This window comes from Lepidochelys olivacea (genome assembly GCF_965140295.1).
Source record: "Lepidochelys olivacea isolate rLepOli2 genome assembly, chromosome: 1".
NCBI lineage: Eukaryota > Metazoa > Chordata > Testudines > Cheloniidae > Lepidochelys > Lepidochelys olivacea.
The window spans coordinates 18,720,422-18,736,615 of record NC_140411.1 but is presented as its reverse complement, the minus strand read 5'-3'; the positions used below and the strand labels follow the sequence as shown (position 1 = coordinate 18,736,615).

Here is a 16,194-nt window from a genome sequence, read left to right as displayed (position 1 = left end):
CTTGTATGATGATCCATAAGTGTGGGTGTCATATGTTTAATGCAAAGCTCTTCTGCCCATCCTGAGACAGATCTGGACCAGGGAGCGTGATCATTTTCTGGAATCCTGAAATATACAATGAACATCTTTCCTTTGTGTTTCAGTTTGACTTTGTTGAGCTCCTCGATGGGAGACGGCTACTTACCCAGGAGGTGAGGAGTCTGGAAGGACCTCAGCGGCAACCTAGAGGCTTTGTGCCAATGTCCAGTCATGAGACGGGGTTTATCCAGTATTTGGATACAGGAATATGGCATCTGGCCTTCTACAATGATGGCAAAGAGTCCGAGGTGGTTTCTTTTCTTACCACTGCCATCGGTAAGGATTTACTATATTGTTTTACATAATCTATGTACCTTAGGGCCAGTTTCTCATACCCTTACTCGCACTGAGTAGCATCTTACTCCTGGACCATCTCATTGATTTTAATGAGACCACTCACAGAGTAAAGTACTATTTAGCGTAAGTGAGGATATTTGGGCAATGGTTGTTCTCTTGGGAACAAAACTGCACACAATATTAATGCTAAATACTGTAAGGATTAACATATCCATGATGGCCTGGATGGGGCATAACTGTATTAAAGCCCTATTTAAAAATTATGTTTTAGACAAGCTGCCTGCCACTGCAGATGAAGCCAGAGTTATTGATTACAAAGATGGCCCCTCCTCCCTGATCCTTCTATTTGGAAACTTTGATTCTATTTCTATTGGTCATTTATTTTATTTTCTGGTGGAATTGGGCAGCTGTTCAACAGCACATAGCAGCATCAAGCAGCAGTTTGGGACAGGAAGTGAGGAATACCATATCTGATTGAAACTGTGGGTATCACATAATTACTTAAATTGGAGTTGGACAAAGACACGAAATTTAATACCCCGTCTCTTGCAAAAAGCACTATGGGAGGGGATAGCCCATTGTATGAACCTGTTTTATGCCTCATCTAAAAGAAAGAGGCTGAAATATTCAAATGGATGGGAATTGGGTATCCAGAACTCACCCAGGCTCTCCATCAGTAAAGCAATCAGTTAGCACCAGGCACGGAGTAACCACCACCTCTTCTCACAGCACCCCAAAATTCTTCTTCCAGCATATACATTTCACACTGTATGACCTGTCCCAGGTCTATATCCCTCTGTTTGCAATCAATCCTTTACCAGAACCTATTTCTGACTCCTTCATGTTTAATTTTATATTTGACTGACCTCCTGAGCAGGTTCATATCCCCATATCCATTTTGTTGTAATTCAAAGACTCCTCCATAAAATCAGCACTTAGGTTTCTTCTACCCACAATGATTGTTTAATGGACCTTTTTTCTTTACTGCATAAAGCAGGCTCATTCCAGTGTTGCCATTAATTCCTCTCCCCAAAGAGGCATTGGCATTGAGTCTCAGCTGTCTGCAGTAGTTACCTGAGAGCTATGGGTTGCAATTTGTCTTGGCAGGTTAATTAAAAGTTTAGGTCTTATTAAAGCAAAATCATTAAGGCTCCAATATATAGTTTTACTTCTCAAGTTTGTTTAATACACTGCTACTGTAATATTGTGTTAAAATGAAAACTTAGAACATAAACAGACCTTCAGTGTCAGAATTCAATGTATTCAAGGCTGTTTACAATTAAGCAACACCAGAAATAATTGCTCTTTAACTTATTAAATGGAAGATTTACTCCACAATGTGGTTTTGTTAGTTTGCTTAGTTTACTTTAGCAAATTATTGTAACTGAAACAAATTTTACCTTTATCCGACACTCTCATCCAAAAGGATCCCCAAGTGCTTTTCATATAGTGGGTTCCATTTTAAAAAGTTTCTTCTGTTCTGAAGGATTCTACCTTCAGTTTGAGAGATTCCCCTGCAGATGGCATATGCCACTCAACCAGTAATAGCTCTCACAATGGAAGAGAATTTTAAAACATAATCACTGTACTTTTCAAACTGATTGCAAAGTACAAGCTGGAATCAGACTCTTCTCCCCACATCGCTACACTCACACTGTAGAAGGGCAAGATAACAGTGCTAGTACACCTGTCAGCACTGGGCTGAAGGACTGGGTAAGGCTCCTTTAAGTGCTCTGCAGCTTCAGGGTGGCCTGGTCCTCTGTGGTTAAGCTCACCCAAGCATGCATTGTGGTCAGCCACATAGCAGGTGGCGCAGGCTGTGATCTTGTTTTAGACCACCTGTAAGGTGCCACCCACTATATCCCCCCATCCACCTTGAAGTATTCTGCCCATTGCTGGCAGGAAGGCTCAAGGCTTTGCACTTCCAGCTCTGCCCTGCTTCTACCAGCTTGTCTACATGGTGCGCTGGTCTGCACTAGAAAGGTGTACATTCTAGGGCACACTAGTGTGTTCTACACTAACTGACCTGTGTGGACCCTGCTGGCATGCACTAAAGCAGGTTACATAGTATTGTTTGAAATGGGACTAAATTAACGCACACTTCCAGTATGCGCCAGCAGGGTCCATATGGGCCACTTAGTGTGTGACACACTCATGCACACTAGAATTTACACCCCCTGGTGCAGACCAATGCACCAAATAGACCAGCTCTAATAAGATGGTGCAGGCAGGATTTTCCGCTGTCTGAGGAATCATTTCACCCACCAGCTGCCATATAATAATGCAAAGCCACAGTACATAGAAAGGACACAACTGACCCACTTTGGGACAGGATGTGAAAACTACTATGCCAGATGAGTCTAGAGTCTGAATTTTAGATAAGCATGATGTGACTGCCTGACAGGAATTTGGCCAGGACACCACAGCTAAGCTAACACCTTACAAAAAGTACTGTGAGAACTTTAATGGCCAGAAGTGGTCAGTCCCTTGCTTATATGTTCATTTTCAACCGCAGCCTTTAAAAATATCTGCTGGAGGTTTCCTGTGAAATCATTAAATAGGACACTATGTATAGGAGAATCTCAGACACTTTTCAGTGTATTCATGAGCTCTGACAAGACACGGTTGCTACCCTTTAAGTCCATAAAAACTGTAGCGTCTTGTGTTGCAATTTCTGTTGACACCATAGCAAAGAGGATGCAGCAACCTGACATTCCAGGTTTATGAACCCAGGTGTAAAATTCCAGTGCCATTTAAATATATCAAGTCATATGTGATGGGCAGGTTACATTTATGTACAGGGGTGGGAGGTTTGTGTTTGGGTGGTGTTGAGCTCTGATGGCTGTCGTTTGATTTTATTTTTGTCAGAATTACACATGGAAAAACTCTGTTTGATTATTGCAGAAATCCAAAGAAATAATAAATACAGGGAAGAAGCATTTTGAATTTATAAGCATTATCAAGGAAGAGGCAGGGTCTAGCAGTCTGAGTACAGGACTGGGAGCCATGACTCTCTATTTTAATCCGAGTGCTGACACTGACTCCTTTCAGGCTTGTGTATGTTGTTTAATCCCTCTGTGCTTCAGTTTCCTAATCTGTAAAATGGGGATAATACTATTTATCTGATCCACAGAGGTGCTGTGAGAATGAACTGACTGAAAATGAAAAGTGCTATAAACCTGCTAATTGTTCACAATAATGGGTAACAGTTAATAACAACCGCAGAGGGCCAAATCCTGCAGCTTTTTCTTGGAAAAAACTTCCATAATTTCAGTTGGAGTCCTGTTTGAGCATGGTACATGTTCCAGAAACAAACGTTTTGGACGGATTCTGCTAAGTTCATCTCCTGCTTTCCAACTGACCAAACTGTCAATAAAATCAGTCAGCATAGGTCAGTTTCTCCATATTGCAACACTGACGGTAATTATTGTACACTACCTGTCTGGACTGATCATACTCTCCATTATTCATGGGAAAACAGGAGCAAAAGACAAGCAATCTGTGTTCTCAGCTCGATGGCACATTTAATTTAGTAAAGCACCAGCCTGTGCCTAGTTAGAGTTTTGGAATCCTGCAAAGCTAGAAGGAAATCCACTCACTCAGTAGCATTGTAATTTGCTTTGATAGCACTTTCGTCTTCTCCTGTTTCCTATAAGGAGGTAGATTTGCCTACCATAGAAACATCACAGCCGAAAGGACTGGACTTTATCAACATCTTTTCCTGTATATGCATCCTGGCATCACGTGTAAACCGTGGGAGAATGCGGCATTATAACTCCCATCAAAACTCATGCTGATCCTAAATAATGACAATTCGGGAGGGGGGGGGATTATTGTGGCATAGTTTTCAGCTTTTAATAACCTTTTTTCATTTCGTTCCACTGAATTACAGCACAAAACATCATGAAGGAATGGAGAATCAGTGTCTCTCAGCAATGAATTAACCCTCTTGTAAATTACATTGGCAGCACATTCTGAAATTTTTAATAGAAACACTTCTCTGAAAAGCGCCTTGTGGATTCACCTCTGCCTGGCAGCAGTGATTTAGTCAGAGCAATCTGCTATAAGTGGAATAAAACAGGAGGCTAAGGGAGAGCTGGAGTCAGCACATCTGAGACAGAGATGTTGGCCAAAAATCTGTTCAGTGGAGGCAAGAAACATCTGAGAGCCTGAAAGCAACATCTATGAAGTCAGAGAGGGAGCCTGTCAGCAGCTGTTCCTGCTGAGCTGTAGCAGGCTGGGCTGTGTAGGGCCATGGAAAAATCAAAGGGAAGAAAGCTTTCAGCTGTGCGCTAGAGAGAGAGAGAGAGAGAGACAGAGAACATGTGGGAGGAGAGGTTGTCTGTTTACTGGTGAAACGTCATATCCCAGCAAGCAAGAGGAAGTGCATGCAGAACACCCATTATGAGATGGGGGGTTTTTAGCTAGCTTTTAGCTTCAGCAAGAGACACGATTTAAGATTAAGAAAAGTACTGTCATTCCTCCTTCCCCCTCCGCTGCCCATAAAGAAAACTGCCAGTGAGTGCTTTTCTCCATCAAAGTACAAAGAGACCTAGAGGTTGTATTTATAGAGCCCAATTAGTGTGCACAGCACTCTACAGTACATATCAAAAGGCAGGCTCCTTCCTGCAGGAGCCTAACATATAACCAAGCCCAGTACATTCCCTGGGACAAGAGTTCAAATGCAAGAAGGTGTAGAGACATTGTCAGCCAGGAGATTGACATAGGAATACTTCACCATAGTAATGAGTGTAGACTAGGAGAGAGAGGGTGCATGACTTGTCCTGGGTGCAGGAGGTGGCACAAGAAGTGATATGAAGAGTTCTGACTTAACCCTGTCTGAAAATTTCTCTGCACAGATTCCAGTATTTAGGTTGCTCCCAAGAAAGTCTAGTGGGAGTGTCTGTAACTCACACTTGCTTTCTGTACAGTCAGTGCCTATGTTCCACCGACTTAGCCACGTACAGAAACTGGGAATCCATTAGAGGTTCTCACACCCTCTCTCTCTGTTGGTGTCTGAGAGAGTCTAAATGTACATGCTGAGAAGCCAAAAGAAGTTACAAGCCAAAATAGGATGGCATCTGGTTTAACTCACCCCTTCTTCCAGCTCCTCAAATTCTGAGTTACACTAACTTAGACTCCCTTACACATCGAGAGAGTAGGTGTAAGTAGGTTTAAGGGAGCCTGGGTAGATGAGGATCTAGCTTACACCATCTGATCCTCCTTTCTGAGTTTGGCTGAGGCTCTCCTCCAGCAAAGCACTTTAGTGCATGCTTAAAGTTAAGGGCCCTCGAGTCTAAGGACATTGACTGGTTTCATCCACCTCACGTTGCCAGGATGGGCCCAGCTATTAAGAGAGGTTCCTTTTCCCTTTTGTTTGCATGGTCAAAAATAAGTGTCCCTTTTCCTGAGTCACAGCAAGAATTGTGAGCATTTCTGCCTCATGGGGCTGGTGTCCGGGCACTTAGCTAAGAATCCTTCACTTCCTAGGCTCAGAGACATTTCCGTCTGCTCAACCTGTACAGAAAAAAATTTGAAATTAAAGAAAAATGATGGGTGAGGAAAGTCACAACTTTACTTTTGCTAAACTATTAGTGGTACTTCGCATGGTCTGCAAATAGGTTTTGCCTTTAGCTCTGCGATTCCCCTTGCATGCCCTTGCTGACAGCCACTCCATTAGATGCCATTTTTTGATTAGCCTCAAGCCTTCAGTGCCTTCTTCCTGGTACTCCAGATTCCTCCTGTTCGGTTCAGATACTTCCCACACAGGTTTCTCACAGAGTTTTAAAGCCCTGTCAGATTATAGTTAGGAGCTCTGTTCAGTTAAAAGACAAAAAAGCCCTCTTTTTCATTTTCTTGCTACCCTGTGATCAATCCCCCTTCTGTGAAATCACAGAATCTTTATCCTGGGTTACCACTCAACACCTTTGTTACTTCCACCCACATGGAGCTGTTACTCTTTGCACAGACCCAGAGTCATCCATTTGTTGAGGATTTTTTATGTGAATTCAGTGCTCATGAAAGATTGACAGCCGTGCGCACTGAAATCTTACATTTATCCTGTTACTAACAGGTTCATAATAGGCAGCAGTATTGCAAGTGTCTCTGCTACACCACCACTATGTCTTAAACTAAAGCAATTACCAGAAACATTTTCAGAAGCATCTAAGTCCCATTTTCAAAATTGACTTAGGCACTTAAGCCTAAATCTAATTGAAAGTCAATGGCACTTAGGCTTGTAGGTGCCTAAGTCTCTTTTGAAAATAGGACTTAGGGCATGTCCTCACTAGAAACGTAAATCAATCTATGTTAGGTCGAGTTACTGCGATGGTACATGTCCAAACTACCCTTCTTCTTCTCCTCACCAGGAGCACTTCCACCAACCAAAGAGGGGCAGTGTGGGGGCTGAGACCCTGGGCTCTCAGCTCCATATACAGCTCCCTGTCTGGAACCTGACTGCCCCCCAGGCTCTCTGCTCCCCACCACCGGGAACCCAGCTGCCCCCTGGGCTCTCACCTCCCTGACCCACCCAGGCTCTTGGCTGTGAGCTCCATGCCCAGAGTCTGAGCAGCTTGTGGGAGTGCAGTTGCTGGGCTCCCCACAGGGTGCCAAGAGCCTCTGGGATGTACCAGGGTTCAAGGGGAGCCTCCATGTTGTACCAGAGCTCCCCATGGGGAGCCAGGAGCCTCCAGGCGGCAGCCTGGCTGGGAGTGGGGAGCTCAGCGGCAGCCAGGCTCTCGCTGGAGCCTTCCACATGCCCCAATGACAGCCTGGCTTTCTTGCCAATTTAGTTGTCAATGCTGGAGCAGTGAAATTGACAAGAATGACATGTGAGTAACACAGTGCTACATGGACACTGCGTCACCCTACACACTACACTGACAAAAGACACATGCCTCTTATAGAGGTGGAGTTATGTCGGCATAGTAGGGCACTTACATCGGTGGGAGCAAGGCTGTAATGTGTACACAGACATAAATAGATTGACATAAGCTGCCGTATGTTGATCTTATTGTGTATAGACCAAGTATAGACCAAGCCTTAGTTTCATAAATCACTTAGTACTTTGAAATTGCAGCCTAGGCTGGAGCTCAGGCTCTGAAGCCTGGGGATGGGGAGTCAGCTTCAGAACTCAAGCTCCGACTTGCCCGACTCTCAACTTCAAAGCACTGGCTACACCACTATTTCAGAGTGCTAGCACGAGCCTTTCTACCCTGTGTCTGTCAGCCTGGCCTGGGAGGCTTGTTGCCGCCAGCTGTGTAGATGTACCCTGAGGCACTTCTGAAAAATTTATCCCACGTCTAGAGCAGAGAAGGCAACTTGCTCTCGGCACCTGTTCAGTCTTTGCTGTCTTTGAAACATCGCAACTGGTGCCAACTAGAGTGGTGGTTTCTGTGATGTAAATAATTGTTAATGAAGAATTGGATTGACAACTGTCATTTACACAGACCACTGAGCAGCCCCTGATGGTACCCACTTTTGGTCATTTCTAAACCAGGTTGAGTAAAAACTCTGGAACTAGAAGCTTTCTGTCCCATTACCAACCCTCCTAACCTAAATGGGGCTTAGCCCCTTTGTGCATATTGTTATCTATCTAGGTATTATAACTGTGTTTTAAACTGTAATGGATCAATTTCAAAAGGTTCACAATCCAGGTTTCAGGTCAGCTGCTTATCCAAGAATTACCCAGATCTCTTATCTCTGCAAAATTTAGCTTTAAGCCTTGCAAGAAAATACTTTCCCACACCTTTACAGCACTTCCAATTACCCCTGATGGGTCAAAAGCAGTTGTGGGGGGGCGGGTTGTGGAATTAAAATGTAAATCCTTTAAAAAAAAACTTTGGTTTGGATCTAGAAATGGAGTTTGGTGGGGAGGGAATGTGGGGAGGGGCTTGTGTTTTTCACACTGGATTACATTTCCTTAGTTGAAATACTCAGTGAGGTTCTTGTATCTCACCCTCAGTAAATAAGTGACTATGTGTCTATCCAGGTAATTATATGGCCTTCCTCAGTGTAGCATCTGAATACTTCCTGTGAGTGTACCAAAGCCTCCATAACTCCCTAAATCCCATCACTTGTGCCCCAGTCCTGCAAGGCTTCCAAAAACTTCCTAACTGTCAGGGTGGTTAAGCACTGGAATAAATTGCCTAGGGAGGTAGTGGAATCTCTATCATTGGGGATGTTTAAGAGCAAGTTGGACAAGCACCTGTCAGGGATGGTCTAGATAATACTTAGTCCTGCCTTGAGTGCAGGGGACTGGACTAGATGACCTCTTGAGGTCCCTTCCAGTTCTAAGATTCTGTGACTGCTGAGCATTCTGATTTCCCATTGAAGTGAACTGAGGATGCTCAGCATCTCCCAGTATCAAAGCCCATCTCTCTAGTTGCCCCTGTGTTGCCTGTGATTTCCAGCAGACTTAATACTTCTCCAGGTTTTTAAGTCCTTTTCAGCTTCAGTCAGTGGCCAATTCCCATCCTGCCATTTGGCTAGTGTCACTGCCAGACAAACAACACGGAAAGCAGATCCCACACTGTTTTGTTATTATTTCTGCCAGAGTTGTCATAGGACATGTGCTGCATTGTAGCTGTACCATGCAAATTGAAGTAGGCTGGCTGCACTCTTGTCTAACACCTGTTCCGACGGTGCGCCATTCTGTCTGCTAAATGGGGCTTTCTTAAACAGCTGGGGCCCAAGGTGCTTCCAAAAACCTGAAATGAGACCAGTCAGACCAAATCTAGGTCTTACATAGGATGACCTTTTTTTTCCTCTTTGTAAGTGTCCAAAAGAATTCTTGCATAACAACCCTCCCTCCCAACTCTGATGGTATGCATAATGGTTATTTACAGGACCTTTGAGTCAAAAATTTATGGCACCTCAAATAAAGGGGAAATCTGTGGCACATCTCAAAGATAATTAAGTAGTAAGAAACTATAAAGGTCAGACATGTGGCACTAACAGTTTTCACAGCCTCTGTTTCTGCATACGATGCGTCTCTTCCTTGATTCTATGAGTGGAAAGGCTACGTTTCAAAGTAACTTCTGGGATTGTCCCACTCTGTGTAAAGATGGATTAGCAGTAAGCCACAGATGGAATAATTAATTCAGCATCAGCTCTCAGGACAATTTTTTTGGCATGAATTCCTCTTCAGAATAGCCCTTGTAATTTCAGAAGACACTGCAGGAATGAAAAATAAATGTTGGTTAATGCACAAGGAATGTTCTCTCTATTTTTGATTAGTAGTTTGCAAAAGAAAAAAAAGAGGTGTTTTTTTTTTAATGAGCTCTGTCTACATCTGTACTAACGTAGACTGGTATCCTTGAACTCACTCTGTCACCCACTGCTTGTCAATGTGCTGTTTGCAGCAGACAAGTTCTCTTGATCTGATAGAGTTTGTACAAAAGGTTTATTGATTGGGGTAATTACCTCAGCCTTAGGGTCAAGAAAAGGTTTATTTAATTCTAAAGTTACTTTTTTAGTTTTGTTATGTTTCTTAGAACAGTGGAATTCTGCCTTAATGACAAGGCTTCTAGTGTTATCTGAAGCCTTCTGGAGAAATTTGCAAATCAAGGAAACTCCAGGACATATGGTTTTAGTTTTTGCACTTTTGTATATAGCTCTGTCTGTATGTCCCAGGCTGCGGGCTAATGTAAGCACAGCTTGTTTTATTCCTGTGTCATATTACAGTGCTGCTTGACTATTAATTGCATTTATGCTCTAGCAGTAAAGAGCAAAAATACGGGTTCTAAGAGTTGCTTGTATATTTTGGCAAACAGAAGGAAAGCCGTCTTTGTGTTGGAACAACGGGCTTCTTAGTGCTTAATTTTCAAACGTCTGTGCTTAAAGGGTACCCATAAAATATGTGCTTGGATGCATGAGCAGGTAATTGAGCACATCCGTCGGGTAGAAGCCAACAGAGGGTCAACTTCTCCCGACAGTTACCAGAGATTTCTCTTGTTCTTTGTAGAGGGGGAAATGGTCACCAGCCTGCTCCCCGCCCCGCTCCCTACCCCCACTGTGTGGTAACCATTGGCCCATGGTGATGTTTTTACAATGACCACTTTTCTGCATGCACAAATTCATACATAGTGAACCTGTGACTCCTTTCTTTAATTAATCCCTACAGCACGCTCTGCAAAGTACATACAGTAAGTGGTGTTGAATCCATTTTATAGATGGGTAAACTAAGGCACAGGGAGGTGAAATGATTTGCCCCAGGTCACACAGCAAGCCACCTGGAGAGCCAGAAACAACTAGGAATTCAGACACCCATCCCCCGTCACCCCACTCTAAAAATGTAACCCATTAAATGTTTGCCATTCTGGGTACTGCATCCATAATTTATTAGCCCAAGTCTGTGTAAAGTGAAAATGAATTTATTTTTAATGTACCTAAAATGGTAGCACTGCTAGATTTAAAGACAGTTATTTAACTGAATAAGTCCACATTTGAGGTCGTGTGTGTGTGTTTTTCCTAGAATACATACACACATTCACAGTGTCATTTCAAATGAGACTCAAAGCCAGCTTTAGCCTTGCCCCAAGCTACAAACAAAGAAAATGTAACATACTGATCTTCCCATTTGCTAGTTTAAACCTTAAGCCTGAATAATTGTTGTTTCCTATATTAGTTTGCAACAATTTATATGAGTGAGAAGGGACAAAAAAATTTCAGTAGATTTATGCTTGCAATCCCCTAGGCAAATCAGGGATATGAGAATTTCATTTATTGGACCATAATTCAGATTTTGAAATACACCATTTGCAAAAAGAAAGGAAGGAAAAGAAACATTCCCAAGATATGGTCTAGAACAGCGGTTCTCAAACTTTAGCAACCCAAGGACCCCCATTTTGATTTAAAATTTTTTGCAGACCCCCAAGCCTCCTGCTCAGCCCCAGGCCCCGCCCCTATTCTACCCCTTCCCCCAAAACCTCACCCATGCCCCACATCTTCCCGTCCCTGCTCCATCCCTGCCCCTCCTCTTTCTGCCCCCTCCCTCAAGCACGCCGCATCCCTGCTCCTCCCCTCCCTCCCAGAGCCTCCTGCATGCCACTAAACAGCTGTTCCCGAGCATGCAGGAGGCACTGGGAGGAAGGGGGAGGAGTTGATCAATGGGACCAGCAGCCCCGAACATGATTCCGCCCCGTCCCGTGAGTGCGCCCCGTCCCCTCTCCTTCCCCTCCCTCCCAGCACCTCCTGCATGCCGGGGATAAGCTGTTCCCCAGCATGCAGGAGGCGCTGGGAGGGAGAAAGAAGAGTTGATCAGTGGAACCCGGGAACCCCCTAGAGTGTACATACACCCCAGTTTGGTCAAGAGCACCATTGTCTTACATGTTAGTTGCAGAGGTGAAAAGTACCCTCATTATGCATAGGACCTGCAATTTAAAGATTCCCTCTCACCTAAGTAGTGTGGGAACTGTATTCAAGTAAGTAGGCTTTATTACGCCCCAGGAGCTCCATTTTGCTGAAACTTCCTCCAGCTAGTTTATGACATGTGTGATAAATGAGTAGTTAAGAGTGTCTGAGATAGCTCAGAGATTTTGAAATGATCCCAGGTAATTCCTTAGGAACTATAATTCGCTGTCTCTTCTGTGACTTTCTTCAGTGTTCATGCGTCTCTTAAGGTATCAGAGTAGAAATTGTGTTTGTTGTGCATCCCTCAACAGCAGAGGCACATAGGGAGAGATTTTCCAAAATCGTGCAATGCTGCGCTAACTCTGGTCCAGGTCAAGTCAATGGGAGTTTGACCGTTGACTTCAATTAGAGCCGAATTACCATTGACTTCAGTGGGAGCAGAATTAGGCCACCGCTCAGTGCTTTTGAAATCCCACCCATTGTGCTTCCAAGCAAACAGTGACCTTCATCTATCAAGCATTCCTCGCTGGCAGGATTTCTCGTAAAAAGGAGAGTGAAAGGTGAGGGATGAACAGGAGAGATGAGCATTCTCCCAAACCAAACCAAACCTTCCCCTATTTCCAAAACTAGACTCAGATCAAACCTCCTTTAAGCTTCTGAAATGATTAGGCTTCCCCCATCCCATTTCCAGATTCCAGCTGGGACTAGAACCAGAAGTTCTAAAAACATGCCACGAAAGGCTGTTTGTTCAGCTTTTCCGGCTTGGTTTTGGAAATAGATGTGCTGAAATACTGTGAAGAAGGTAGCTCTTGCACTAAGTGGGTATGGTGATGAGGCCCTATAAGTAACTAGAAAGTGTTTCAAGCCAGGACTAGAAGCAGAAGTGCTGAAATCTCACATGATGTGCTGTCCACTTCGGTCCAGATAGTCTGGATAAGCAGCCCAAGCTTTTGGATGTTTATCCAAACTGATTCCAGACTCCAAATTTTGTGTGCTTCACCATTCTGCGTTTGAAACAATCCAGACAGCAGAGTCACTGCTGCATTGAGCAGGAATGTGCTGTCAATAGGTTGATGGAAGTATGGGGTACCTGTCATTAAAAATTTGTTTCATTGGTTTCAGCAGAGGAGGAGTTTAGGGAGATAAAAATGAAACTGGATGGTGTGATTATGGTACTTCACACTGACTTTCTGGGGAAGCTGTTTAAAGGCATGTCTTCCCAATGCCCTTTTCCTACTTTGGCTTCCTGATACCCGCATGTGGAGATTAGACCTCCAGTGGGATTTGAGAGTAAAAAGGGGTTACATACATGGATCTTTAATTAAATCAGTCCTCCCAACCTTCAGAAAAATATCAAAATCTGGCAAACCGTCATGTGGCATTAGCAGAATCAGCATCAAACTAGGCGTCCTGCAGATGAGGAAACTGAGAACGATCACTCAGAAATAATGACTGAGTTTCCATGATGCTGTCAAGACATTCACATTCCCAGCTGCCAGGTGTGGTTGATTTGAACTAGAAAAGTAAAAGGATTCTAAAATACAGATGAAGCAGAAGAATTGAAATTTCTGCAGGTGCAGAGAGGAAAGAACCAATCCTTTCAGACTTCAAATTGGGAAGGAAAAGGAGGAGCAAGAGAATATTGGATCCAGCATGTCTGCATTTGCTTTAGTTGTGGGGTCTTTTATTTACCCATAGTATCAAGTTTGAAATTTCTAGATGTCTGAAACCTTTTTTATCTCCTCTCTCCTCCATAATCCTGTGTTAGCATTATTATCAGAATTACTGTAGCAGCTGACAGTCCTTTCGATTTATAATTCCACCTGCCCTGCAGAATGAATTTAATTGAATAGCATTGTTTCCTTAGAAAGCAAATGAACCCCCAGGAGCTCCCAATGTGCTGGACAGATGAAATTATGGGTTGTGTTCACTGAGGGTCAGAATCTTCTTCAGTTTTTACTATCTTTTACTTCCCAAGGGCTGTTATAGTACCTGTTAAACAGGGAAAGCAGTGATGAGACTTACTGTGGCTGAGGACAGTTATTGCAGTGAGAATATTGGTGTGAATATTCCCCTGGGCCAGAGCAAGGACAGAGAGAAAGTGGCTTGCTGGGGCTGGCTGGGACCACAGCAGCAACACGGGGTTGCTGAAACATAAAAATGACCACACAAACACACACAGCACAGTGCTGTGCCAGGGCCTCCAGCAGCAGAGGAGGGCTGCGGAGACCCTCTATGTCAGTGTTACTACACTGGAGAGTGGGGAGGGTCTTATGCCTTGGCATCACTGGCATAAAAGGGTTCAAGGGGCAGCGACGAATTGGGCCCGCAGGCCTGACTCCCTGCTGCCCTTCCCCATGTGCAGTCATTCACACTGGTGCAAAGGGGAGGTAAAACACAACCAGATCAGAATGGACATGTTTGCTGCTCCCTTTACTCAGGTCTAAATTACTAGAGAGGGGGCGGGGCTTGTGGAGAGTCAGTCCTAATGGCTTCCTGCCTGGGCATAACTGAGTTTATTTACTTAACTTGTAAAAATCCATCTGCGGTAACCTTTGGATCACGTACAGCTGGTTGGTTGGTTGGTTGGTTGGCTTGTTTAATGAAAGCATTCCTGTTTGTAGCAAGATTGTTCAACAGGAATAGGATAGACAGGCCAAGCTTAAAAATCACTTTAACATGGGAAAGGGGATTTAAAACATGAGCCGAGATGGGTTTTCCTGCAAGTTCGGTGCTTTGGTATGGTTTTCTGTAAATGCTGTCTCTGCCCCTGGTTTGTTGGTTTTTGTCTGGCAGTCTTCTTAAGCGTCCAGGGCCACTGCTTAATGGGTCAGCCAGCCCAAGCAAGGGTTAAGTGAACATCTTTTTCTCTGAAAGTGAGCAGGTTGACATGCTAATTCTAATTCAGGTTGACATGCTAATTTGAACCTGCTGGAAACCTCGGAGGAGAGCAAACGTCTTTGAGCCCACTTCTTCTGGAGAGGCAGTGTGGACAACTAGTTAGAGCATAGGACAGGGAATCAGGATTCCTAGTCTTGTGCTGGCTTGCTGTGTGTCCGTAGGCTAGTCATTTAACCTCCCTGGATATGTCTACACTGCAGCTGGGCGTGAGCTGCTCAATGCAGGTAGACACATTGACACTTTCAGGGCCCAAGCTAGCACCCTAAAAATAGCAGTACGGACATTGTGGGACCATCAGGGGCTTGAGCTAGACACCCAAGCTCAGGCTCATCCTGGACTCTTCAGTCCAGCAGAGAAAGGTATAAGACAATCCAGTGGCTGGAAGCTAAACGAAGATAAATCCAAGTGGCAATAAGTTGTACATTTTTAACAGTGAGGGTGGTTAACCGCTGGGACGTTTTACCAAGTGTCGTGGTGGATTCTCCACTGCCAACAGCCTGGGTTCAAGCTAGGGTGGCTAGCCTAAGTCCCTTCAGGTACCCCAGTGTCACACTGCTGTCTTTACTGTGCTAGTTTGAACCCTGCTAGCACAAGTCGGTCTACCACACACAGGCGCCGGCTTCCAACTTTCCCTGGGTGTGCTCAACCCCTGCTCAGCCCCAGGCCCTGCCCCCACTCTACCCCTTCCCCCGAGCACCCATCCCTGCCCCACCTCTTCCCGCCCCCACTCCACCCGTTCCCCCAAACCCCAGCCCCACTTCTTCCTGCCAGTCCTGCCTCTTCCTGCCCAGTTCTGCCCCCTCCCCGAGCACGCCCCGTCCTTGCTACTCCCCCATCCCTCCCAGCACCTCCTGCATACTGCGTTCTGCAGCAGGCCAGAGGCGCTGGGAGGGAGGGGGGGCAGTTGATCGACAGGGCAGCCGGCAAGTGAGAGGTGCTGGGGAGTGGAGAAGAGAGGGGAGCTCGGCTGCTGGTAGGTGCTAAGCACCCACTAATTTTTTCCTGTGGGTGCTCCATGGCTGGAGTACTATGCTACCACGGGTGGGCAGCTACCACGTAGGCATACTCACTGTGCCTTAATTTACCCAGCTGTACAAAAGTTTGACATTACTCACTGTATTTACTTCACAGGAGTTGGCACCAGGTTTGATTCATTAAATCATGTTTTTTGTTGAGAAGATTAAAGGTGCTAACTTAGTGCAAAGTGTTATTACTAGATATAGCAAATGCTTTACAGACCCAGCTCAAAAACGCAGTCTGGGGATGTTACCAAAAGAAATTGCTGGAGTATCTGCATTGAGTGGAATTTAATCAGTAGTTAGAAAACAGCCCTGGTACTTATTAACTCCTACGAAAGCTACTACTTTCCATTGCCTGCTGGATAACTAGTTTTTCTTTGCCCGTAGATAATTCCCTCTAACTGCCTAGGGAGCGATGATGCTTGGTGGCTATCGTAGCTATAAAATATTTAACTTTAACATATAATTGCGTTACTGCAGCCTCTAATAGGATTTGGTGTCAGCTAGATGTCTGCCTTGGCCTCTGGCCCAAAGATATAGACCCGAG

At 44.6% G+C, this 16,194-nt stretch overlaps 1 protein-coding gene across 1 annotated transcript in view; it reads left to right on the top strand.

Annotated features, from left to right (window-relative positions):
- The window catches only part of TENM4 (teneurin transmembrane protein 4), a 2,254,482-nt gene that overhangs the window by 2,048,987 nt on the left and 189,301 nt on the right, over window positions 1-16,194 (top strand). The window contains exon 16 of the mRNA XM_084644861.1: window positions 144-354. Coding sequence (XP_084500987.1) covers window positions 144-354 — 211 coding nt within the window. The remainder of the gene's footprint in view (window positions 1-143; window positions 355-16,194) is intronic.